Source organism: Thamnophis elegans, chromosome 11 (assembly GCF_009769535.1).
Source record: "Thamnophis elegans isolate rThaEle1 chromosome 11, rThaEle1.pri, whole genome shotgun sequence".
Classification (NCBI taxonomy): Eukaryota; Metazoa; Chordata; class Lepidosauria; order Squamata; family Colubridae; genus Thamnophis; species Thamnophis elegans.
In genome coordinates, this window is record NC_045551.1 from 69,855,839 (window position 1) to 69,883,279 (window position 27,441).

Genomic DNA, 27,441 nt, shown 5'->3' on the forward strand with positions numbered 1-27,441 from the left:
GGGCAAAATGTGATTGCACCAGGTGAACTCACCTGCCTTCTCTGCTGGGACTCTCAGGAAGAAACTCTCCACGCTGGCCAAATGCTAAGCTTACACCGTATAATTTCCCCATATTACTTTCCATAGGCCTTTTGAATGCAGCTTTTTAAAAAAAAAATAGTTTTGCCCAGTGCTGAAAAACCCTAATTTTGCAAATCCCTTAATTAGCAACTTAGTGTGACAGCCCAAAAAGTCTTTTTCCAACATGATCTCTGTGGTAAATGTGGGGAGGAAAACGAGGACATAAAATCAGAGTTATTAAGGGAAGCGTTATCACATGTTTCAAATAAAATGACAAGACCTTTCCCAAAAATATATAATTAGGGCAGCCATGAAAAAGTTATCTTGCGGTGAATTATTCTAGCCTTCTGCAGCCCCAGATCCCACCTCAATCTAGAAAGAATTGGTAACTACCCAGCGATAGACTAGCTAACTTGGACTGGTATGGAATACCTTAATGGAGAAGTATGAGGAGGACCTGGCAGGATGGCCTGCTCAAAATTAGGGTCCAGCCATTGTAGAATTAGATTGAGCAGCTTGAAATTTTACTTTTACACTTCGTCCCGATTCAGAAGAGCCTCTGCTTGAGGTAAACAGGTGGTGACTAGCAGTAAAGTTTGCTTCCCAGATTCCTGAAGGTCTTCAAGAAAAGATTGGACAGCCATTTAACTGAAAAGAAGAAAGGAAGGGAGGGAGGGAGGAAGGAAGGAAGGAAGGGAGGAAGGAAAGAAGGAGGGAGGGAGGGAGGGAGGGAGGGAGGGAGGGAGGGAGGGAGGGAGGGAAGGAAGGAAGGAAGGAAGGAAGGAAGGAAGGAAGGAAGGAAGGAAGGAAGGAAAAGGATTCCTGCCTTGGGCAGGGGGTTGGAGTAGAAGACCTCCAAAGTCCCTTCCAGCTCTATGTTCTAAGTTAACCCTTTGGCCCTGCTGTGGAAGCTCAGGGAAGCATCCTCAAGATTCAGGCTTTTATTAGGTTCATGGTAGGTGGTGTGGACACTACTAGCCATCCATCCATCCATCCATCCAGCATAGTTATTAAGACACCATTTATGGGAAAAAAGTTCCAAAAGCCCATTGTGAAGTTGACTTATGAAGAACAAAAGCACGGCCAACTTTTGTCTCTTCATGAAACCATCACATCCCTGAAGCAAAATCCTCAAATTTGCTCCCAATGACCTGCAATCCAGTTATGATACGAGGTTGGATTCAAACATCCTGCCAGAAAATTCAGCATGGGCCAAGCTGAAAGGGTTTTGCACTGACCCATCTATAAAACTTCAGATGATTTAAAGTTTCAGCCAATATAAAGAGTTTTCCTGAACATTATGGCTGAACAGAATCAATCTTTTTAGCAGAGTTAATAACCAGCTGGGCTACAGCTCAAGAAATTGATTAATCCCAGAACTTTCCACTTGAGTTGGTTTGGAGGGAAATCAAATCAATGGTGGTGTAACTGAGGGACTCGGCTGAAGGACAATGTCCATAGGACACTGGGAGGAAGAAGCGTTGAGGGAGGAGAAAGGAGTTCTGAGGTCCTGAGATGGTCACTGTTGGCGACCATAATGTCCAGGCAATCTTGAGGACCTTATGCCTTTCACACAGAAAGGCAACCTGAAGACCTCCAACTGTTGAAGGAAATAAAACTTCCTTCAAGTTTGCCAAGAATCTTGCAGGGATCAATTTCCACTTGTGTGAATGTAAGCCGGGTAGGGTTTATGAAAAAAGAGGAGAGAGTTTTGTTTTATTGGAGGAATTTGGTGGAAAATTAAATCCCATAAGGCTATCTAGCTTATACTTCAAATAACATATTTTCAACCCGCATACGTACAGGCAAAATACGTAGGAAAAAGAAGGCTAAAATTCTTATCTGCTTTGTTTATTTAAACTAAAATTTCTACTGACGTCGTTATTCGTTACAAATCGATTCCCGCTTGCGATTGTTTCCAATCTCCTTCCAATTTTCTCTCTTAGAAACTGGCAATGACACAAATTCTTTCCAGCCTGCATTAGAGGGAAAAAAACAAACTCAATTTTTTTTATACTGTTTTAATTTCTAGGAAAGCCACGCCAAAATGAAATGCGCCTATGAAATAAATGACGTCAAAAAAAGGAATTAAAAGAGTCGCGTGTGGTTTGTTTGGAATTTTTATTTCTTTAAAATAATTCATACAAATGGATACAGTCACAAACATGATTTAACGCAAAATATTGCTAGCCTACTAACATTACTTGGGAAGGAGTTTCCATGTAGGCAATGAAATATTTTTCTACTTTTCGGTAGCTCTAGTACGCCTTTCTCAGTCAATCTCTCTTCTCTTTCTCTCTTTCTCTCGCTCTTTCTCTCTCGGCACCTCAGCAATAATATATACTTTTAACTGGTGACAAAAAGAAAAAAGCATGACCTTTGTTTATACAAAAACATTTTTTTATTTGCACCTCAAAAATCTCTTTCAAACATCTTCATTCTGAAATGTGGGGGGATTTATGCCAAAATCAGGAGAAAGGTGTTTTGCGTTTCATTAAATTATTCTAAAAAATAAAAATGAAATAATAAGACAAGAAGGTAGAAAAAACAATGCACTGTATGGCATAGAAAGAAAGAAAGGAAAAAATCAGTGGGTGGAGTCATTATCCTGAGAAGTTTCATCAACTGCCTCAATTTTGGGGCACTTTTTAAAAAAAAAAAAAAACATATAAAACCAAAACTAAAAAAAAAAAAAAGTTTTCAACTTTTGAAAGTGGTTTGTCGAATGCCTCTCTTTGTGTTTGTTGTTGTTGTTGTTGTTGTTGAGCAAACAAACCTTGGTTAATGTTCTAAAAACTGTACACAGACAAGTACATTCATGATATAATTAACTACTAACTTCTCTGGCTTAACAAAGAACCCACAGGAATACAGGAAAACTTGTGATTCAGGTCACTGAACAGGAACAAACTACATTTTATATGGAGGAGTAAAGTTTTCAGAGCTTCGTTCCATCACCTCTCTCCCCTTCCGCTGCTCAGGAGGAGGATGCGGCGTCTTGGACCAGTTCCTTAAAAACGGGAGGCAGAGCCTGTTCCCCAGGCCCTCCCTCCTCGTGGCTCGGCCTCTGTCCGAAGGTTTCGCCACGGGCTTCCAAAAGCGGGGGGGCAACCGTCGGCATTGGGAATGGTCTCCGCGTAGTAGGCTACAATTGGTCGCTGGCATGATCTCTATCCACTTCCGGCTTCACCGTCTGGCCGGGAGAAGGGGCGTGCGGGGGGTGGGCCACGGGAGGGAGGCCGTGCGACAAGGGCATGGCGTTAGGGACGATGCCTTCCACGGCGGTGGGGATTCCGGGGGGAGCCACGCTCACCACACCAGGGGGGTACCTGCTGAAAGAGGAGGAAAGGCAGCGCCGTTACACCTACGGGGGAACCGTGGCTTTCACCCAGCCGAAATGCTTCGGGAGAGGTCCAAACCCTGAGGCCGGCTCTCCTGGGGGGCCTCTTGGGCTGGGTTTCCTTACCCAACTACCGTCTTTCCCCGGAAATAAGACAGGGACTTGTTTACTTTTGACGCCCCCCCCAAAAAATAAGCGCTTGGCCTTATTTTCGGGGAGGTCTTGTTATGCAGGAGGCGGAGAGCGTGGTCACCTCGTGGCTGCGGCTGTGTTGCAATATTTTCAGGGAGGGCTTATTTTAGCCCATGCCCTCCAAAGCACAATTGGCATATTATCCGGGGAGGTCTGGTTTTGGGGAAAACAGGATAGGTAATATCATCAGTGCTAGAAGAGGGTGGAGAGGAGGAGGAGGACTGTGAGGTCCTTGGTGTTCTCTGAGCTTGATGGCTTTCCTGCAGATGTTTCATGACCCAACTAGGGAACATCATCAGTGTTAGAAAGGAGGAGTGTGAAGTCCTTGGGGCTCTCTAAGCTTGGATTTGTTTTCTTGTAGGCATTTCGGGACCCAACTGGGTAACATCATCAGTGCTAAGAGGGAATGGAGGGGAGGGGGGAGGAGGACTGGGAGGTCATTGGTGGTCTCTGGGCTCAATGGTTTTCCTGAAGACGTTTCATGACCCAACTAGGGAACATCATCAGTGCTAGAAGGGAATGGAGAGGAGGAGGAGGAGGAGGAGGAGGAGGAGGAGGAGGAGGTGGTGGTGGTGGAGGTGGAGGAGGAAGAAGAGTGTGAGGTTTTCTCTGAGCTGGGTTAGTTTTCTTGCAAACATTTCATTACCCAAACTAGGGAACTTCATGATGAAGTTGTCTAGTTTGGTAATGAAACATCTGGAAGAAAACCCCGTAGATCAGGATCCCACAGTTCGACCCTGAGTTACAAACATTCTCTCCCACTGGTGCACCATCTGGATTTCAAAACACTTCACTGAGCGCACAAATGGGAGGAATTCGCACGTAGGCACCCCTTCAACCAGCTAACACTGATAATGTTACCTAGTTTGGTAATGAAACGTCTATCTAAGCTCCGAGAGCACCAAGGACAACACAGTTCAACCCCAAACTACAAATATTCTCCTCTATTGTAGCACCTAGTCGTCTCCTGCCAGGACATTTAAGGTCTTTGGGAGGTGGTAGAATGGGTGTTTCCCATTTTGGACTCCGTGGGAGGTGATGGGAGTGGAGTTAGCAATAGCAATAGCAGTTAGACTTATATACCGCTTCATAGGGCTTTCAGCCCTCTCTAAGCGGTTTACAGAGTCAGCATATTGCCCCCAACAACAATCCGGGTCCTCATTTCACCCACCTCGGAAGGATGGAAGGCTGAGTCAACCCTGAGCCGGTGAGATTTGAACCGCCGAACTGCAGAACTGCAGTCAGCTGAAGTAGCCTGCAGTGCTGCATTTAACCACTGCGCCACCTCGGCTCCTAAGTTGAAGTTGTCCTACCTGTAAGTAGCGCCGTTGAGCTCCGGGTGGACAACCCCTGGGTCCATGCTCGCCCAGTGTGTAGCGGTGGTCAAATGTTCCTTGTTGACACAGTTTTTCAGGCTGTCTGGAATGCGACCTAGGGGAGAGGGAAACATCACCGCATGAACATTGCAGCTGGTGCTACGGGGAAAGTGTGTGCAAGAAGAGCAGTCCACACCTTTTGGCCACGGCCGACACCCTCATGATAGTCGCACCCAACCTCTTCTGTTTCCCAAAGCTTGCTAAAATGTCTCCTCTTTTGTGCGCCAGTAAGAGGTGAACTACGGGGATTGTCTCGCAAGAAGTTTGGTGTTCGTTTCGTTTTGCTGCAGTTGCCCTACACGGTTCAACGACAAAAGCGCGCCGACGAAACCGTAGCGAGAAAACCGTGAGGTTGAAATTGCGCCGACGAATGAGCGCAGAAGTGCACCAACAACAGCGCGCCGACAAAAGCGCGCCTTCAACAAAGAACTAATAACAACCTAATAACCTTAACCCTAACCCTAACCCTTACCTTAACTCGCACTTTTGTGGGCACGGTTTTGTCGGGGCGTTGTTGTGGCCGCGTTTATGAGGTCGCGGTTTTCTCGGTGCGCTTTTGTCGGGTCACAGCCCTATACAATTTGCGCTGAGATGTTTTAAAGCTGGCATTCTTATTTCTCCCTCTTCAAAATATCAAGCGGGGAAAGTCCAGTTGCCCCTTGAAAAAAGGCACCTTTGAGACCACCAGGATCCGGAGGATGGAGAATCTCCATGGACATTCTTTAGGAAATGTGTTGCTTCTCATCCAAGTAGCTTCTTCAGTTCTGAGGAAGAAGAACCGGAGAAGCTTCTTGGATGAGAAGCGAAACCTCTTCAAAGGAAAAAACCAGAAAGTCCAGTTGCCTCTTGAAAAAAAAAAGCACCTTTGGGACCACCAGGACCTGGAGGACGGAGAATCTCCAGAGACATGAGAAGAAGGTGGATGCCAACCTGTGATGGCTCTCCGGATCTCCCTCGCAGCCTCCTCCCGCATCTCTATCGAGGCTTGTTCGCTGTACCAGGCAGCGTGGGGCGTGCAGATGAGATTCGGGGCGTCCTTCAAAGGCCCTTGGCTAAAGCTGAGGAAAGAAAACAAAAAACAGGCGGGCCTCCCTCAACAACCAAGAAAGGAAACTCCTCGCTCGATTGTGCGTGGAATTAAAATACTTTGACTGGTTATGAAAAGATAGCAGCGAAAGAAAAGCAAGATCTGAGCCAGGAAGGCGCGAACAAGCACATATCAAATGATAACCCAGCCCTCTCCCTCCAATCTGCAACTCCCTTGGGTGTCATGTGGGGTGCATCTCCAAAGGGCATCATCAGCTCGGTATGCAAGATGGTTGGCCTTGACCAGATGGCAGAAGACAGTGAGAAGGAAACCCCCTTTTCATATCACCTCCTATACATACAATAAGGCCAACCTTTTGTGTAACATTGTCAAGAAAATTGACAATACAGTTTACTGGGAGTCAAGCTTGACTGGACAACAGTTCCTTTTCCGTAAAGAATAAAAATTAAACCTTGAATCTGATTTTAAAATGTCTGGAAATGTCAGGCTTGAATGAAAGAGCTAATTTTTTTCCCCTACATAACTCCAGGGTGATAAAAGGGAGTAAAATAAGATAGCTTAATTTTTTTTAAAGGATCTATTCCTTTTTTTTTTTCCAAACCTGCATATTTTATTCTGAAATAAAACGTTTTATCTGTGAACCGTCCAATTCAAGGTCATCTCCCAATTTCTCTATGGGGACCATGCCTGTATAATTTTGAATTTTTGACCCTTAAAATTAAGCTTTAAGTTTATGAGAGCGATCCTTGCAGTCCCAAAATGTATTAACAATATTTTTAGGGCTTACTCTCTGGAAATGCTAGGACATTTTCCCACCAGACTTTGAGGCAAACACCACAAATGCTCTTAAACAATGCATTTGGGATGCTGGTTTTCAAATCTGGTTTGCGCATAAGTATTAAGCATTCCCCCAAAGTGGAGAGTATTATTTCAAGGTCCCCTCAAGCCATTGAAATCATTTAAAGAATGAGAAGTCCAGTCACCTGAAGGGTTCTGATTCGTGGACATCTAAGGCTGCTCCCCGTATTCTGCCTTCCTTCAGCGCTTGTGCGAGGGCTTTCTCGTCCACCAGCCCTCCGCGAGCCGTGTTCACGAGGAATGCCCCTTGTCGCATCTGTAGGGTGTGAAAAGACGAAGCATCGTGCAGTTAGTAGAATATTTGGGTTGGAAAGGACCTTGGAGATCTTCTAGTCCAACCCACTGCTCATGCAGGAGACCCTATACCATCCTGGTCTGTTTACTGCTCTACCGAACAAACAGTGCACAGTCAACACGTGCTTTTCTCCTTAACTGCGACAAGGGAGCAGGAAAGTACATGTGGACTGTGCACCGTTCATTCTGTAGGGCTGTATACAGAATTTCTAACAGGTTACGGGCCCAGCATGCTTCCAGTGCACCACTCTGCTTTAAAAGGGCTTTTTTGATCATTTTTCCTTTGGCCCCAGCCATAGCCAGCCAAGATACAGCAACACAAAAAAGACTGCATAAAAGAATAAAAGAAAATGTAACACAGCTGCAACAAAGCTTGGATTTGCAAATCTAACACAGTCACATGGTTGCCTAGTTTATTCTCGGAAACCTCCAGTGATGGAGCAAGCCATTCCATTCACTGTTTTAATTGTCAGGATAATTCTCCTTAGTTCTAGGTTGTCCCAAAGGAGATTTTTACAGGAAGCCACTGGACTTTCTCGTTTTTCTTTGAAGGCATTTCGTTTCTCATCCAAGAAGCTTTTTCAGCTCTCCAGCTACTTGGATGAGGAGTGAAACGTCTTCAAAGAAAAAACAGGGAGTCCAGTTGCCTCTTGAAAAAGCACCTTTGGGACAACCGTGATCTGGAGGATGGAGGATCTCCATAGTTCCAAGTTGCTTCTGTCCTTGGTGAGTTTCCATCCGTTACTTCTTGCTCTGCCTTCTGGTGCTTTGGAGAATAGCTTGACCCCATTGGATGACTGCTATCATGTCACCCCGAGTCCTTACAGAGTTTTCTGGCCAGTGTTTTCTGGCCAGTGCCGACTGGTGACTACCCGGAGGAGAGCCTTCTCTGTGGCTGCTCCGACCCTTTGGAACGAGCTCCCCGTGGAGATTCGAACCCTCACCACCCTCCAGGCCTTCCGCAAAGCCCTTAAAACCTGGCTATTCCGACAGGCCTGGGGCTAAAGAGCTGTTGCCCCCGTCTCGAATGGTATGACTGTTGTGTGTTTTTAAATTATGTATTGTTATGTTTCATTTTTTATTTTTTGTCTGTACCCCCCCTTCCCTGATTTGATTTGTTAGCCGCCCTGAGTCCCCTTCGGGGGAAAAGGGCGGCATATAAATATAATAAATGAAATGAAATGAAATGAAAATATACTATTATGGTGAGAAAGATTACGAAACACACTTAACTATCTGCTGAACAAATGGGAAAAAATATCCACGTGTCATTTAAACAATGGCACTTTTAATATCCTGGCTTACCAGGCAGAGCAGTGGTGATAGATCAATTTAGTCTTCCACCCGAAAGAACCAGAGATGGCTTCTCGTGATCTCTTCAACACCTTAACTAGGATTCTTGGTCTTTTTTTCCCCCATTAATAAGTTAGAACCGTGAACAAAAACACCCAACAATGCAGAGCTCAATTGTCTTTTACTTTCAACGTGTCAATCAGACCAATAAAAAACATTTTGTCCAGCATTACACAAAGCCGGGAAGCGTAAAAGCTACTGAAAACAACACCTATCCGTTCTGACATTCATCCAGGGAAGGTTTCTAACAAAAGAAACTTACATTTAACATGCTTATTTTATAGTCAACCCTATTTCGACAAGGAGCGTTTCAGCTTTCATAAGTGTGCAATAAATGGTATCCTTTTATCTTTAATTCTCTGTATAATGTAATACCCAGTTTGAAATTTCACCTGCAAATTATGTTAATCTTGTTCTACAAGTGGCAGGACTTTTCTGCGTTGGAGGCTCAGTGCTTGTTCAGACTCATCTCGTTCAAAGTTCAGAAAACTCAGATCAGAAGAGCAGGGCTGCCAAAAAAATATTCGAAGAGAAACGGAAGCCCAATCCAATCCCTCTCCTTTTGATGTGTAAATTTTTATCTATTCCGACTTAACAATCCCCCATTTCTACTGTCCTCGCCATTATGACAAGAATACAAAAGGATTAAATATTATATAAATCCCGTAGCAACCAGGCAGCTGATTTAAAACCCCACTGAATCTTATTTATTTCCTATTCCACGGGCTTTCGAGAAGCGTCCTGTACTTTCGAGAAGGGGTTCGGAATCTAATTTTAAAACCTGCAGGGTCAAAGGCACGGGCGGTTTCTGCAACCTGCCTCAAAAAGGAGGGGGAGAAAATAGAGCCACCAGAGGACCCAAACTCTGGACTGGCCCTCGTGACGGTGCAGAAGGCAAGCTGGACACTCGGACAAAATCAGACAGAAGGACAGAGCCTTCGAAAGTTTGGCTAAGGCGTCGTGAACCGTCAGGCCCTTCGCCCACGGGTGTCAGCTTCTGCCTTGCTGTTGCTTCAGCTGCCATGAAACGGGGAGGGAGGGCTGGTATTTGGGAGGGATTAATTGATGTGCTGGAGGAATGTTCTCGGATGTACAAGATGCTTGGATAGCGCATGCGTGAGTGCTTCCCGCCTGCATCAACGGCCTCGACATTCCATCTTCGTGATGTCTTTTTGAAGTTATCTCACACCTGACATTTGAAGGACTTATGATTGGCCTGAAGCTATGATCCTAAGGGGTGGGGAATGGACTATTCTATATATCCATCGCTTTCGCGCCTAATTAAGCAGACTTTGCTTCGCAACTGCTCGCTTACCATTTATAATTAGTAAAAGTACTTTTGATTTCCAACCCATGGAGTCTCTTAGTCTTTCTTTCCTAATTATGTAATGGAGTGATGCTGACAAGGGGGCATTTTGGGATAAGCAAATCCAGAGCAGCATCTGCAGCAAAACTCTGCAAGGTTTTTGCTTTCACTCTGCATAAATAAATAAAACCAACTTCCGCCCCCTGCCCATTCAGTATAAATGAGGCATTGCAGGTAGTCCTCGCTTAAGGACGGTTATTGCGACCAGCAACTCTGTCACTAACCAACCCTCCCCTAAAACACAAGGTCAACTTAGGACAGCAGCGGCAGCCACTAAAATGAACACCCCACGAAGCTGTTGAGTGTAACCACCGTTTGCCAACTCCTCGCGGCCGGGTTTGGGCGGGAAGTTGGCAGCGGAAGTCACAAAGGGGGGCCACAGGATGTTGGGACCGTCGCAACTGAGAGACGGCTGCACGAATGACGTAACTGCAAGGTTGTGGCTTCAAGCCTCTCTCGTTCAGCCCCGTGTCGCAACTTGCAACAGCCGCTGAACGAGAAGCCTTTGCGCGGGGATTAGCGGGAGAAAATATTCCAGGGGAATTAAGAGATTCCCATCATGGCTGGAAGTTTTCTCGAGAGTTCCAATTACTCCCTTGGAACACAAGGGGGCGCCAGTCCCTCACCATAACCAAAGACTTAGGAAATCCTCACAGTGCGGAAATATCCCACCAGGTGGGAACTCTTAGAATGGTGTTTCTCAACCTTGGCAACTTGAAGATGTCTGGACTTCAACTCCCAGAATTCCCCAGCCAGCATTCGCTGGCTGGGGAATTCTGGGAGTTGAAGTCCAGACATCTTCAAGTTACCAAGGTTGAGAAACACTGACTTAGAACTTTTAAGTGCACAAGTAAATAAAGGTCAATACGAGATGGGTGATGGCACCCCCCAGATCACCCCCCCCAAAAGGACCTGGTGGCAGAACAAAGGCACAGGGAGACCCTGAAGTGGGCAGGGATGTAGCCAAGTTGCACAGCAGTTAAAAGGTGCTGGTGCAGACCATAATAATACAGCTGCATTGGTTCCTTTCTTGTACCCAAACTACGTAACATCATCAGTGCCAGTAGGGAATCCGAGCCATCATGTGTAAACAGAGAGCAATCCCTGTCACTCCCTTCTAGCACTGATGAGGTTACCTGCTTGGGTCGTGAAACGTCTGCATGAAAAGCTCAGTTGAGCGCTAAGGGACCTCCTCTTCCTCCTCAAACCACTTTTGGCACTGACGGCGTTACCTACTTGGGTCACGAAACGTCTGCCAGCAAACAGCCGAGCTCAGAGAGCACCAAGGAACCCACAGTTCAACCACTGAGCCGAGGTGGCGCAGTGGTTAAAAATGCAGCACTGCAGGCTACTTCAGCTGACTGCTAGTTCTGCAGTTCGGCGGTTCAAATCTCACCGGCTCAAGGTTGACTCAGCCTTCCATCCTTCCGAGGTGGGTGAAATGAGGACCCAGATTGTTGGGGGCAATTATGCTGACTCTGTAAACCGCTTAGAGAGGGCTGAAAGCCCTATGAAGCGGTATATAAGTCTAACTGCTATTGCTATTGCCCTCTTTTTTCCTTTCTTTTCCCCTCTTTTCCTTCCCTTCCCTTCTTCTCCCTTCCCTTCTTCTCCCTCCTTCTTTCTTTTTTTTCCTTCCCTTCTCCTCTTTCCCTCTTTCCTTACCTTTCCCCTTTCCCCTGAAAAGAGCCGAGGTGGCACAGTGGTTAAATGCAACACTGCAGGCTACTTCAGCTGACTGCAGTTCTGCAGTTCGGCTGTTCAAATCTCACCGGCTCAGGGTTGACTCAGCCTTCCATCCTTCCAAGGTGGGTGAAATGAGGACCCAGATTGTTGTTGGGGGCGATATGCTGACTCTGTAAACCACTTAGAGAGGGCTGAAAGCCCTAGGAAGCGGTATATAAGTCTAACTGCTATTGCTATCTATCTATCTATCTATCTATCTATCTATCTATCTATCTATCTATCTATCTAATCTATCATCCTATTGATCTATGTCTGTCTGTCTGTCTATCTGTCTGTCTGTCTATCATTCATTTATTCATTCATCTTTATCTATCATCATCTACCTACCTACCTACCTACCTACCTACCTACCTACCTACCTACCTACATCTATCTATCTATCTATCTATCTATCTATCTATCTATCTATCTATCTATCTAATCTATCTATCTATCATCTATCTATCTATCATCTATCTATCTATCTATCTATCTATCTATCTATCTATCTAATCTATCTATCTATCATCTATCTATCTATCTATCTATCTATCTATCTATCTATCTATCTATCTATCTATCTATCTATCATCTATCTACAGAGATGGCGCAGTGGTTAGGGTGCAGCACTGCAGGCTACTTCAGCTGACTGCAGTTCTGCAGTTCGGCTGTTCAAATCTCACCGGCTCAGGGTTGACTCAGACTTCCATCCTTCCGAGGTGGGTAAAATGAGGACCCAGACTGTGGGGGTGATATGCTGACTCTGTAAACTGCTTAGAGAGGGCTGAAAGCCCTATGAAGCGGTATATAAGTCTAACTGCTATTGCTATCTATCTATCTATCTATCTATCTATCTATCTATCTATCTATCTATCTATCATCCTATTGATCTATGTCTGTCTGTCTGTCTATCTGTCTGTCTATCATTCATTTATTCATTCATCTTTATCTATCATCATCTACCTACCTACCTACCTACCTACATCTATCTATCTATCTATCTATCTATCTATCTATCTATCTATCTATCTATCTATCTATCTATCTATCTATCTATCTATCTATCTATCTATCATCTATCTATCTATCTATCTATCTATCTATCATCTATCTATCATCTATCTATTATCTATCTATCTATCTATCTATCTATCATCTATCTACAGAGATGGCACAGTGGTTAGGGTGCAGCACTGCAGGCTACTTCAGCTGACTGCAGTTCTGCAGTTCGGCTGTTCAAATCTCACCAGCTCAGGGTTGACTCAGACTTCCATCCTTCCGAGGTGGGTAAAATGAGGACCCAGACTGTGGGGGTGATATGCTGACTCTGTAAACTGCTTAGAGAGGGCTGAAAGCCCTATGAAGCGGTATATAAGTCTAACTGCTATTGCTATTGCTAACCCTGAGCTACAAATAGCCTCCTTTATTGGTAACGCAGCTGCAATAAAGGGGGTACGGAAGCCGGAGCCCCCTGCTCCCCCCAAGGCTTCTGCAGCCCTGGACAAACGCAGTATAAAGTTAGCGTCCTCACTGCCCACCCTCATGGGCCCTTACCTGCTTAATGGTGAAGTCGTTAATCAGGTGATGGTTGTGTTCGTTGAGGCTGCAGTGCAGGGTGACACAATCGCTGTGGAACAGCAAATCTTGCAGGGTGCTGACCCGTTGAAGGCCAAGAGCCCGTTCGATGCCGTCCGAGAGATACGGGTCGTAGAAAATGACGTTGAAGCCAAAGGCTTTGGCACGTAAAGCGACAGCTTGGCCCACTCGTCCTGCCAGGAAGGAAGGTGGATTTCAGACAATGCGCAGAGGGTCACTGCCCCCTTTTGAAAATTTGGATTAGTACGAGGGGTGCTAAAGTGTATGGGGTGGCGCAGTGGTCAGAATGCAGCATTGCAGGCTGACTCAGCATTCCCACTGCCATGAGTTCGATCCTGACCGGGCTCACGGTTGACTCGGCCTTCCATCCTTCCGAGGTGGGTAAAATGAGGACCCGGATTGTCGGGGGACAATAGGATGACTCTGACAACTGCTTAGAGAGGGCTATAAAAGCACTGTGAAGCGGCATAGAAGTTTACGCGATATTCTAATTTCTGCCTATTGGGCGATGGTGGCGCAGTAGTTAGAATGCAGTATTTTAGGCTGATTCTGCCCACTGCTAGCAGTTTGATCCTGACAGCAGGCAGTAGAGGAGATGATTCAAGATTTAATGAATTTGTATGCCGTCCAATCCCGAAGGACTCCGGGCAGCTTACATAAAAACAGTTTTAAAAATACTAAAAAAATTAAAATACAAAGACAAGCAGGTTAAAAAGAACACAACATGCACTCAATCTTAGTGGGGATGGAACTCAATCAAGGATCAACAGCCCCAGGCCTGCCAGAATAGCCAGGTCTTAGTAGACTTTCGGAAGGCCGAGAGAGTGGGGAGGGTCCGGATCTCAGGGGGCAGATCGTTCCATAGGGCCGGGGCAGCTACAGAGAAGGCCCTCCCCCAAGGCGCCGCCAGACGATTAGATGGTTAGATGGTGTCATCAGGGAAGCCTCTGGGAGACAGTGGAGAGCAGGAGACCTCTCCCCCACTGGCCACCAAGGGAGAAGAGAGGATTCCTTGGAGAAGACCCTGATGTTGGCAAAGATGGAAGGAGAAAAGAGAAGGGGGAAGTCAGAGGAGGAGATGGTTAGATGGGGGTCATTGATGCCATGAACATGAAATTTGGGCAAACTGAGAGACCGTGGAGGACGGGAGGGCCTGGCGTACTAAGGTCCATGGGGCCGCAAAGAGTTGGACAAGACAATCAAACAATCAAAACATCCTTGGCTGTACACCAAGGCCTTTCGACCCACCTAACCCAATGATGCCCAGCGTCTCCCCTCGAATCCTGGCTGCTCCAGAAGCCACTTCCCGAATCTGTTCCACGCTCTGCACCCTTGTCCCTTCTCGCAAGGCCTGGTGCAGCCAGGTGGTCCGTCTGTAGAGATTCAAGATGTGGCACATGGTGGAGTCCGCCGTCTCTTCCACCGACGCAGCCGGGACGTTGCAAACGGCGATCCCTTCAGGAAGGAAGCAGAAGGGGGGGGGAAGGGATGAGGCGGTTTCACGTGGGGACGACCAAGCCTTCTCGCGAGCAGTTTTTGGAAGGAGTCAACTTTATTTTCTATTTTATTTTATTTTATTTCCCCTCTCTGCAAGCCGCCCGGAGTCCTCCGGGATTGGGCGGCCTATAAATAAAATTAAACTTCAAACTTCAAATTCAACTGGACACGCAATGATCTTCAGGCAGACCTCGGCCAATTCCTCCTCCTGCTTCTCTGTTGTATTTCTATTAATTTAGTTTTATCCTTCTTAAGTTTTCAGTCTGGCTACTTTCCCGTAAACTTCTAGTCCCCCCCATCAGCCTCAAACCTGACTTTAGAGCCAAGGTGGCGCAGTGGTTAAATGCAGCACTGCAGGCTACTTCAGCTGACTGCAGTTCTGCAGTTCAAATCTCACCGGCTCAAGGTTGACTCAGCCTTCCATGACTTACTTGACTTAAGTCTTTAGCGTCGGTACGGCATCGCCAATCCCTTCGCTGTAGAGTCGCATGCATCCCGAATCAACGGGATCCATGATTCTAGGCTGAGTACTACTTGAGCTCGCCAGGCCCAAGAGTCGACAGAGCCCCTTCTGTTGGAAAACGGTGGGCACCTCGAGAAGGCAGGGGTTGTCTTGATAATGAAAGGCTATATTTTGCGCGTCAATTATCCTTCCATCCTTCCGAGGTGGGTGAAATGAGGACCCGGATTGTTGTTGGGGGCGATATGCTGACTCTGTAAACCGCTTAGAGAGGGCTGGAAGCCCTAGGAAGCGGTATATAAGTCTAACTGCTACTGCTATTTAATGGTTCTTCAAGACTAAAAACTAAGTCGTCTGCAAATGCTTGAAATTTGTAGACTTCTTCCCTAATTTCCAGACCTTTAAGTTGAGTTTCTCTCCGTATTATCCTTGTTAACGCTTCTAAAGACAATATAAATAGCCATGGGGATGGAGGACATCCTGGCCTCGTACCTTTCTGTATTTTAATGTTTTTTTGTCACCTCTCCATTCACTATTTCTTTAGCTTCTTGGTTAGAGTTTAACCAACATGTTTAAACATATTTCGGGACTGAGCCCAACATTTCTGTCGCTAAGCGAGGCAGTGGTTAAGGGAGTCCTGCTTCCCACCTTGACTTCGCTGGACTTGGGAGCCTGGGAGGTCACAAATTGTGATCACATGACCCCAGGACACCACAACTGTTGTCGAGATGTCCCAGTTGCCTCGTTTTTATTGCACGGCTGAGGGAATATGCTGCGGTGGTTGCGTGAAAAACAATTGTGTCACTTTTTTTTCAGTGCTTATAACTCTGAGCAGCTGCTAAACCCAGAAGTCTTCAACCTTAGCAACTTTTAAGACTTGTGGGCTTCAACTCCCAGCTCTGCTGGCTGGAGAATTCTGGGAGTTGAAGTCCACAAATAATAAAGTTGCCAAGTTTGGGGGGGGGGGGGCTGTGCTAAACGAACAGCTGTAACTTTGTCCAGAAGACCTTTCTGCAATTCTGTTAGAAACATAACATTTCTGGTATGTTAAAAAAAATAAATGACGACCAGGAAAGAGAGATTTTAGGATTGAAATGGCTGCAAATAATCAGTGTTGCATTTAAACCTCAGTAAATATCCCCCAATTAAATGAGGCATATTCTCCAGGAAAGCGGCCAGGTGCTTTGAGTGTAAAAAGCACCCAGTTGCAATAGGATTCAAAAACAGCTCAACAAGATCACTTAAGGCAGGGATCTTGCCAGATTACAAATCTACACAATCGAATCTTTTTCTACAAGGCTGGGTGGGACAAAGCCCGATCACAACTATGGTAGAAAACCCAAGAGAACATACAACCTATGGCAGAACATCAGAACATGGTTTCTGGGCCCCTGGAACCAAACCCCTCTTTTCCTTCAGACCTTCGGTCTCCTTCTGGGAAGGAAGCTGGACCAGATCCCTTCTGACAAGGAGGGCCGCTTCCCAGACTACGGCAAGATTGGCCTTGTTATTTTAACTCCCCCAACTTGGTTAACAGCCACTGCTTTTTAAAGACCCAGAGGGAGAGAATACCTAGGTCGCCAGCAGACTTGATATCGATGTTATCAAAACCACTTCCGATTCGAACAATTATTCGAAGTGCTTTAAATTTCTCCAAGTCCTCACGGGTTAAAGTGATGGTGTGATACATCAGGGCCCCCACAGCTTCATTCAGGACCTGCAAAACAAAGAGACAGTAGTTTTCCCTACAAGGAAAAAAGTAAACTATGATTCAGTAGAAAGCCTTCCCTGCTGCTGAGCTGAAATACTCGCCCACCCATCGAATTATGTCTTTATCTATCCACGTTACCCATCTATCCATCCATACATCCATCATGTCCTTATCTATCCACGATACCCATCTATCCATCCATACATCCATCATGTCCTTATCTATCCATGTTATCCAAATCCATCCATCCATCAACTATGTCTTTATCTATCCATCTATCCATGCATCATGTCCTTATCTATCCTGTTAGCCATCTATCCATCCATCTATCCATCCATCCAGCCAGCCACCCATCGACTATGTCTTTATCTATCCATGTTATCTATCTATCCATCCATACATCCATCATGTCCTTATCTATCCATGTTATCCAAATCCATCCATCCATCAACTATGTCTTTATCTATCCATCTATCCATACATCATGTCCTTATCTATCCTGTTAGCCATCTATCCATCCATCTATCCATCCATCCATCCAGCCACCCATCGACTATGTCTTTATCTATCCATGTTATCTATCTATCCATCCATACATCCATCATGTCCTTATCTATCCACGATACCCATCTATCCATCCATACATCCATCATGTCCTTATCTATCCATGTTATCCAAATCCATCCATCCATCAACTATGTCTTTATCTATCCATCTATCCATGCATCATGTCCTTATCTATCCTGTTAGCCATCTATCCATCCATCTATCCATCCATCCATCCAGCCACCCATCGACTATGTCTTTATCTATCCATGTTATCTATCTATCCATCCATACATCCATCATGTCCTTATCTATCCATGTTATCCAAATCCATCCATCCATCAACTATGTCTTTATCTATCCATCTATCCATACATCATGTCCTTATCTATCCTGTTAGCCATCTATCCATCCATCTATCCATCCATCCAGCCAGCCACCCATCGACTATGTCTTTATCTATCCATGTTATCTATCTATCCATCCATACATCCATCATGTCCTTATCTATCCACGATACCCATCTATCCATCCATACATCCATCATGTCCTTATCTATCCATGTTATCCAAATCCATCCATCCATCAACTATGTCTTTATCTATCCATCTATCCATGCATCATGTCCTTATCTATCCTGTTAGCCATCTATCCATCCATCTATCCATCCATCCATCCAGCCACCCATCGACTATGTCTTTATCTATCCATGTTATCTATCTATCCATCCATACATCCATCATGTCCTTATCTATCCATGTTATCCAAATCCATCCATCCATCAACTATGTCTTTATCTATCCATCTATCCATACATCATGTCCTTATCTATCCTGTTAGCCATCTATCCATCCATCTATCCATCCAGCCAGCCAGCCACCCATCGACTATGTCTTTATCTATCCATGTTATCTATCTATCCATCCATACATCCATCATGTCCTTATCTATCCATGTTATCCAAATCCATCCATCCATCGACTATGTCTTTATCTATCCATGTTACCCATCTATCCATCCATACATCCATCATGTCCTAATCTATCATGTTAGCCATCTATCCATCCATCTATCCATCCATCCACTCACCCATTGACTATGTCCTTATCTATCCTGTTACCCATCTATCCATCCATAAATCCATCGATCCATCGACTATGTTTTTATCTATCCATGTTATCTATCTATCCATACATACATCATGTCCTTATCTATTTATGTTACCCATCTATCCAAATATATATACATCATGTCCTTATCTATCTATATTATCCAAATCCATCCACCCATCGACTATGTCTTTATCTATCCATCTATCCATACATCATGTCCTCATCTATCCTGTTAGCCATCTATCCATCCATCTATCCATCCATCCACCCACCCATTGACTGTGTCCTTATCTATCCATGTTACCCATCTATCCATCCATAAATCCATCGATCCATCTACTATGTTTTTATCTATCCATGTTATCTATCTATCTATACATACATACATCATGTCCTTATCTATCTATATTATCCAAATCCATCCATCGATCGACTATGTCTTTATCTATCCATGTTACCCATCTATCCATCCATACATCCATCATGTCCTTATCTACCCATGTTATCCAAATCCATCCATCCATCCATCAACTATGTCTTTATCTATCCATGTTACCCATCTATCCATACATACATAATGTCCTTATCCCACCCATGTTATCTATCCATCATCTATCTATCTATCTATCTATCTATCTATCTATCTATCTATCTATCTATCTATCTATCTATCTATCTATCTATCTATCTATCTATCTATCTATCTACCCATCCATCCATCCATCCATCCATCCATCCATCCATCCATCCATCCATCTAGTCGACCGACTGTCTAGTCACTATAAGGTGCTTTTCTGGATTCAGCTGGCTTTGCTTCTTCAAATAAGCAGTGTAAGCATAAGAAGAATTACAGAAAGGACACAGGACACAGAGAAGTTTGAATCTGAGCATCTTGTAATGCCCATCATTTGTTAGGCATGGTGGATAAATTTTAGCAAAGTACGACTAAGAATCTGAACAAGTCGCAGTCTCTATATGATTAAACATACGGAGAATATAAATATAGTTATAGAGATGCACAGTGGGAATTTCAATGGAAAAAAAGGGATGACATTTACTTTGAATGTGATATTCAGAGAAAATTGGCATAAGATGTTTTATCCTCCGCATATTTACTCTAGTCCTTTTACTTCTAAAATGAAACACTTTTTTCCCTTCAACTTTTTGGAAATATAAGAAGCCGTGGGGTTTTATTTCATATTGGTGGCAAATAAGAGTAAAGCTCAAAATATTGGAAAATGGAATGAATTTTGAGAGTTAAAATCCCAGGGCAATACCCCTCTAAGATATTTTTTAAATTAAATTTCACCATGCCTTACATCCAAATATACTGAATTGGCATCGTATATGTCAGCAGCTGCAAAGCATTCTATGCCTTTTCATTCCTTCTAGGGAAGAACGGCTAACTAAACTGTGCCTCCGTGTCTTAAAAAAAAAAACACTTTATTTTTAAAAAGTAAACCTGAGACAGATTTTAATTTTAACTGAAAACCATACCTATTGTACACAACAATCTTTTATGTAGAATTTGGGTTTCAGGGTTCATTTTTTTTCACTTCTTGCATAATTTATACTACTGGTGGTATGCATTTATTTACTACTTATAATATTCTTTCAGGCAATAATGTTAGCAAGTATGTCTTCAGTTTAAAGCTTAACATGGGTATGTGGATTTTGACTAGAAAATAGATATGAAATATTTCATAAGTTTCTAATGCTGCTTTAAATCTTCTTGTGGCAAGCTGTTCCAATGGTTAATTGTTCTCATTGCTAGGAAATTTCTCCTCAATTCCAGATTGCTTCTCTCCTTGATTAGTTCCCGTGATATTGGAATATTCATTGCCAGGAATATTCCTGTGATGGTGAGAACAATTAATCATCAGAGCAGCTTCCCTGCTGGAGTTCTGGGTGGTCCATCACTGTGGGTCTTGAAGAAGAGATTGACAACCAATCTGTATTGGTCAGGAGGATGGACTAGAAGCCTCCCAGGTCCCTTCCAGCTCTATGATTCCATGTTAACTAAAATCATTGGTTGAATGACAATCAGGCTTAAGTAAATCTCACAAATGTCCCCTAAATGGATTCTTTATAATACATACAGTACTTTACTGGGTTTTGCAACATTAAAATCCACAAATATTCCTTGTTGCATCCCACAACGTAGCAATCAAATTAATATTTCTTATCCACTGACATTAATTCAGGCTTTCAATCACATCCTTTCCCCCATAAAGGCACTCATACATTCATACTCCGACCATCAGTATCACCACAAACATTCCTTGGATATTCATTATCCATAAATATATTACTCACCCACTCCCTATAACACATTTATATTTTAATATTTTGCTGATTACACAACCAGCACCTGCTGCCTTACTATTTTTCAACATCTTCACAGCATTTATTAATTCTTTTCATCCCCCTTTCTTTTCTTCTTGGCCAGAATATTTATAACTTTCATTTTCATTCTGTTCTTCAAGGCTTCAATATCCTTCCAATGCAAACATTTTAATATATTCCTTCACTCCATTCTCACCCCAGATCATATCATGTATCCTTCTTAATTTTTAACTCCATTCCTGCCTTCATGTTCTCACCTTCCTCTCAAAGTCATTCGTTCTCCCCAAAATCCCCTGCCTGTCCTCTGTCTCTTTCAATCCTCCCTCTTCTTTGCAGCTATCATTTCTCTACACACATTACACATCATCCCCCTTTCCATCTCGTTTTTTTATTATTACTGCAGCAAACTTCACTCACATGCATTTTTTTTTATTATCTGCAGCCTTTTGTGTCTCCATTCCACCCTACATATTTTTTTTCTTCATTAACAACTTTTCACTGGCAGCCTGACACAATTATTTTCACCCCACCTTCCACATCCCTTTCCCATTCATTCAGGGGAAGATTAATCTATCTTCTAGTACTTTTTCTGAATAGGATTCATACTTTCCCTCCCTGCTATTGTTTTACTTTCAGTCTAGTTTCTTTCTCTTCTTCTTCGCCCCCCACTCCCAAAATCTACTCTTGACAAAATATACAGTATGTTTATGGAGATTCAGAGTCATCTGGGTCAAGGGTGTGGTCCCAAAGTGGTTTTTTTCAAGAGGCCCCTGGACTTTGTTTTTTTCTTGAAGAGGTTTCGCTTCTCACCCAAGAAGCTTCTTCAGTTCTGACTAACAGTTCGTTTCTTCAGTCAGAACTGAAGAAGCTTCTTGGATGAGAAGCAAAACCTCTTCAAGAAAAAAACAAAGATAAGTCCAGTTGCCTCGTGAAAAAACACCTTTGGGACTCGCAAAATATATTTTATCCCAAATTGAAACCTTCTCAGCTTTGCATTCTTCACTAATTATCTCTCTTTTTCATATTAAACAAATCAGTCAAGGTTTCTGATTCTATCTGCAGCGATGAGCTGACTTTTGCTTAAAAGACGTATTCAGAACAGATTTCCTCAGCGTTCTCCTTCTCTCCAAATGCCCCCCTTCCATATTTCTGTATTCTCATCTCCTTCCCAGCCATCCGTTCACGTCCTTTAAATGAATCATCTTCCCCCTAAATTGCATCCATTCGGCATCGGGCTCAATTTCCCTCCCAAAGTCATTCCTAAGTTCTTCCACAATTGAAGTTTGCCGAAGCATAACAGGCAACCCTTCGCATCCCCTACTTGCGATACTCCCGATGACACTTTCTAACATACATTTCATCCTTTTCCTTCGTGAATTAAAATTACTCCTTCCTTCCTCCTCTGCCTATATCCACCAACTCCATTCCACAAAATCAACTATCTGTGCAGCGCAATCTCCTTGTTTTAAGGGCAAAATTGTAAAATACAGCGTCTTCGTTAAAAATGCCAGATGGAGACATCGGAGGCAAACTTTTAAAATTATAATAATAATACTAACAAACCTCTCTCCAAACTTTGTGGCCTTAGAAAGACTAGGAAAAAAAATAAGTGCCCCAAGGAAAGTTCTCGTGTTGCTGTTTAAATAAAAGGCAGAAGATAAATTTGACAGTTTTACTGTTTGCAAATGCAGAAAGCAAAAGGGGGAAGAATTCTAATGCACTCCTATACAAAGATAAAGAAAAGCTTTTTAAACCTCTTTTATTAATGGAAGGTTTGACATAATGGTTTTCACAAATCCAGCCATGAATATACTTCATATACCCCATTTGCAGGATCATTAAATTGTTTGCTTAGCATACTGTTATGATTCTAAAGCCCAATTATTCACTTTTGATCATTTTATTTTTATAAACAGGTGTGGTCACCTAATTATGTTCTTTCCAAAGCATGTCTATGTATTATAATATATACTGTAGTAGATTGAATGTGTTATTTTGGAAACCACTTTTGAAATTTTTTCTTGAGAAAGATTAAAAATGAAGTTTCATTTTTAGGATTGGATGATTAGATCTGTTCTTATAGAAATATTGTGTATTTTCCATTAGGCTATGAGGTTTGTATATTGCATTTTTAATGTTTAAGTTTAAAGTTAGAGTAAGAGGACATTTTGTTATATAATTCCAACGCTATTATCCTTTTGACGTTTAGGTTTAAACTTAGAATATGAGGTCATTTTGTTATGTAATCCTAATGCTACTTTGATTATCTAATATTTTATGTATGACTTTTTTGTGATTTTAATTCAGAGTAAGAGGTTATTTCATATATATATATATATATATATATATATATATATATATATGTATGTATGTATGTATGTATGTATGTATGTATGCATGCATGCATGTATGCATGTATGCATGTATGTATGTACGTATCTGTACTTTAGAAAATAGGAAGCCTTTTTGTCATTTTTTCCCCTTTTTAATTCCCTTTTCTTTAAATTTTCCTTTTTTATTATTTTGCATTCTCTTCCCCTCTGAATAAAGTTGAGCATTACCATACGGTACATAGAGACACATCTCTGTGTGATATTAATATAGTCATTTGACATTCTTATAAGAGCCGAGGTGGCGCAGTGGTTAGGGTGCAGCACTGCAGGCCACTTCAACTGACTTGTTATCTGCAGTTCAGCGGTTCAAATCTCACCGGCTCAAGGTTGACTCAGCCTTCCATCCTTCCGAGGTGGGTGAAATGAGGATCCAGACTGTGGGGGCAATATGCTGACTCTGTAAACCGCTTAGAGAGGGCTGAAAGCCCTATGAAGCGGTATATAAGTCTAATTGCTATTGCTAATGCTATTTTATAACCGCTGCTTTCTGAAAATGTTACGGTAACAAACTAAGCCATAGTTTATATTCCCAAAGTAGAAACCATCATGTCCCAAATGTGCTTTTTTTCCAGGAGGCAACTGGACTTTCTGTTTTTGTTTTTTCTTTTGAAGACATTTTACTTCTCATCCAAGAAGCTTCTTCAGCTCTGAGAGGATAAGTGGGGAATGGAAGGATTTATATTCCTTGCAGACAGCTGGCTATTTGCATTTGCAAATCTAATTTTGCAAGGAATATAAATCCTTCCATTCCCCACTTATCCTCTCAGAGCCGAAGAAGCCTCTTGGATGAGAAGTAAAATGTCTTCAAAAGAAAAAAGGAAAATCCAAGGAAGGCCAGTTGCCTCCTGAAAAAGAGCCGAGGTGGCGCAGTGGTTAGGGTGCCGTACTGCAGGCCACTTCAGCTGACTGTTATCTGCAGTTCGGCGGTTCTAATCCCACCGGCTCAGGGTTGACTCAGCCTTCCATCCTTCCAAGGTGGGTGAAATGAGGACCCGGATTGTTGTTGGGGGCAATATGCTGACTCTGTAAACCACTTAGAGAGGGCTGAAAGCCCTATGAAGCGGTATATAAGTCTAACTGCTATTGAAAAAGCACCTTTGGGACAACCAGGGACCTGGAGGACGGAGAATCTCCACAGACTTTTAGAAGCCAACATCAATTTATTTAGGAGATTATCCACAATCAAGGCAAGACCCCATCCAGCCAGTGATATTCTGAGAAGGAAGATTACACAACTCAAAATGTTGCGGCTCTAAGCAGCTGTTCTAACTGGTTCTCAGTTCACTTCTTGGCCTGTTGGCTCAGGCCAAGCGCGTTATCGGTGCCACAGAACGTTTCATCTTCTAAACAAAACAGATGTTTTGCTTCCAGCTGCTCTGTGTAGCAACCTCACATCTGGTGTGTCCTTTCAGGCAAAGTGGTTTTTTTCTTCTCTTGAACGTTCCTGTCTGGGAACGCAGAAGACAAGAGGACCCAGGGTCTCTCTTCTGCTACTAATGTTTGTGGTTCAGGTGATCTGCAGGTAGAGCTTTAGAACAAAACGGCTGGCATTTTGGAAAAGGCAGCTTGGGCCTCATGGTCCTCCTACTCATGATTGGCTACGGAGTCTCCGTCATCCAGGTCATGGTTGCCCCAAAGGTGCTTTTTCAAAAGTTTCACAAAGGACATTTCGCTTCTCATCCAAGAAGCTTCTTCGGTTGAGGAGGAAGAGCAGGAGGGGTAGGAGAGGGAGGAATGGGAGTGGGGGGAGGAGGAGAAGTAGTAGTAGTAGTAGTGGTGGTGGTGGTGGTGGTGGTGGTGGAGGAGGAGGAGGAGGAGGAGGAGGAGGAGGAGGTGGTGGTGGTGGTGGTGGTAGTAGTAGTAGAAGAAGAAGAGGAGGAGGAGGAGGAGGTGGTGGTGGTGGTAGTAGTAGTAGTAGTAGAAGAGGAGGAGGAGGAAGAGGAGGAGGAGGTGGTGGTAGTAGTAGTAGTAGTAGTAGTAGTAGTAGTAGTAGAAGAAGAAGAAGAAGAAGAAGAAGAAGAAGAAGAAGAAGAAGAAGAAGAAGAAGAATTGGTGGTGGTGGTGGTAGTAGTAGTAGAAGAAGAAGAGGTGGTGGTGGTGGTGGTGGTAGTAGTAGAAGAAGAAGAGGAGGAGGAGGAGGTGGTGGTGGTAGTAGTAGTAGTAGTAGAAGAAGAGGAGGAGGAGGAGGAAGAGGAGGAGGTGGTGGTGGTGGTAGTAGTAGTAGTAGTAGTAGTAGTAGTAGTAGTAGAAGAAGAAGAAGAAGAAGAAGAAGAAGAAGAAGAAGAAGAAGAAGAAGAAGAAGAAGAAGAAGAATTGGTGGTGGTGGTGGTAGTAGTAGTAGTAGTAGAAGAAGAAGAGGTGGTGGTGGTGGTGGTAGTAGTAGTAGTAGTAGAAGAAGAAGAGGTGGTGGTGGTGGTAGTAGTAGTAGTAGTAGTAGTAGTAAAGTAGTAGTAGTACTTTTCTTGGATGAAAAACGAAATGTCTTCAAGGAAAAACCAAGCCCAGTTGTCTTTCTGATAAAGCACCTTCGGGTCCAACTGATTAACTTGTTCCCTAACTGCCCTAGAAGGTTACCTACTGGTGATGCTCTGTGTTTCTCTGCGTATGTTGTGCAAGGCTCATAGGAGAAATGCTACCTGGATGTCATGTTTATTTACTTATTTAAGCCATTTGGAGCCCCCTTCTCCCCAACTTCCTCTCCTCAACATGCGGGACATGTTGTGGGTCCAAATTATTTGGGAAATACATCAAGTAGGAGCTAGGAAATAGGCCTTCTCTGTGGTGGCCCCTTCATTCCCCAAAGATAAGACTGGTCCCCAGCCTTGAACAGATGAGGTGACCAAGGCATGAGTGACCCTATGAAGGACTCCCCCAGTCCAGCAAAGGGGGAAACAAGGACACTACGGGGTCCTGTGCAAAAGACTTTGTAACTGTGTGAGAGCATCTACGTATGTTTAGCACACCATCAATATAGTGCCGTAAAATCCTAATTTAACAGGCTTGATTTTTGCAGACCAAAGGCAGGATCTGCCTGTGTGCCACATGCTTTTGCACAGTAAGAATTGCCTAAATTATCCTTGTGGAGAATACATTTCCTTTTTCCTTTTTAGCATAAAATAAGTAAAATAGACAGGAGTCAAACCCTATTTGGATTTAACAGACATTCTCTTTTAACGGACACTCCATCTGCCCAAGGGTCCGTTAAATCAAGAGGCTCCACAATTTCTTTTTTAAAAAATTATTCCTTTATAGGTTGGTTTGGCTGACTGAACTTGGACTCTTGTCGTTTCCAACCACAATAGTCCCTTCTGAAAGACCAGGAGGAATAACTGATTTGTTGCCCAGCTTATTTTGGGTTGTTGGGGGGGGGGGGGCGTTGGCCATTATCCTGGCCTCGTCGTGCATCTTTCTGTCTGCGGAGAACTTTGCATGGGTTTAAAAATGCAAAACACTCCCCCAGTTTTTTTGTGTGTGTGTGTACTCTGTCCGTGCCCTTGTGCTCTGTTCAGGCACTCCGCGGTGTGTTGTGTTGCAAAGGCATGTCTACCTCGGCAGGTTAGACCTGTTTGCTGCAGCCTTCCTCTTCCTGCAGCATAACAAGAACAGTTGTGTTTTGCTGAACAATAGTAAGTCAAGGAATATACATATATATATGTATGTATGTATGTATGTATGTATGTATGTATGTATGTATGTATGTATGCCTGTATATGTGTGTGTGTGTGTGTCTGTGTGTGTTGTATTTGAGCTGATAAATAAATAAATACAACACAAATGTAACAAAGGCAACAGTAAAAATATTGGCTTTGTGTCTGGATGGTCTCTTGTGATGAGCCGATAGACAGAGAAAGGAAGCAGTCTGCTTCCTCCCATATTTGGGCATACCAGGGGTTGTGACACTAAATACATACCTATTTCCCTGGCTCAGCTGATAAAGGAGGAGAACCTTGTGGCTTAGTGGTTAAGACAACTGCCTAAGATGTAATACAGCACAGGTTCTAATCCCAGTAAGGGTATGGCTAGCTGATAAGAGCTAAATAGCTCGAAATAGATCTATACTAGTCTCCCTTTATTTATTTATCAGCACAAATACAACACAAATGTAACAAAGGCAACAGTAAAAATATTGGGTTTCTGTCTGGATGGTCTCTTGCCGATTGGCAGAGAA

The 27,441-nt window shown here is 43.5% G+C and overlaps 1 protein-coding gene across 2 annotated transcripts in view; it reads right to left on the minus strand.

Moving 5' to 3' along the window:
- Positions 1 to 2,164: 2,164 nt before the first annotated feature.
- CTBP1 (C-terminal binding protein 1) overlaps positions 2,165 to 27,441 on the minus strand; it is a 61,725-nt gene continuing 36,448 nt past the window's right edge. The window contains exons 3-9 of one of the 2 annotated variants that reach the window (XM_032226427.1): positions 16,738 to 16,882; positions 14,457 to 14,663; positions 13,167 to 13,381; positions 7,000 to 7,130; positions 5,899 to 6,026; positions 4,906 to 5,023; positions 2,165 to 3,389 (exon numbers count right to left, since the gene is read on the minus strand). In XM_032226427.1, the coding sequence (XP_032082318.1) occupies positions 3,206 to 3,389; positions 4,906 to 5,023; positions 5,899 to 6,026; positions 7,000 to 7,130; positions 13,167 to 13,381; positions 14,457 to 14,663; positions 16,738 to 16,882 (1,128 nt within the window). In that variant the 3' untranslated portion in view covers positions 2,165 to 3,205. Of the gene's footprint in view, positions 3,393 to 4,905; positions 5,024 to 5,898; positions 6,027 to 6,999; positions 7,131 to 13,166; positions 13,382 to 14,456; positions 14,664 to 16,737; positions 16,883 to 27,441 lie in introns of both variants that reach the window. The other variant, XM_032226426.1, reaches the window with a different exon arrangement.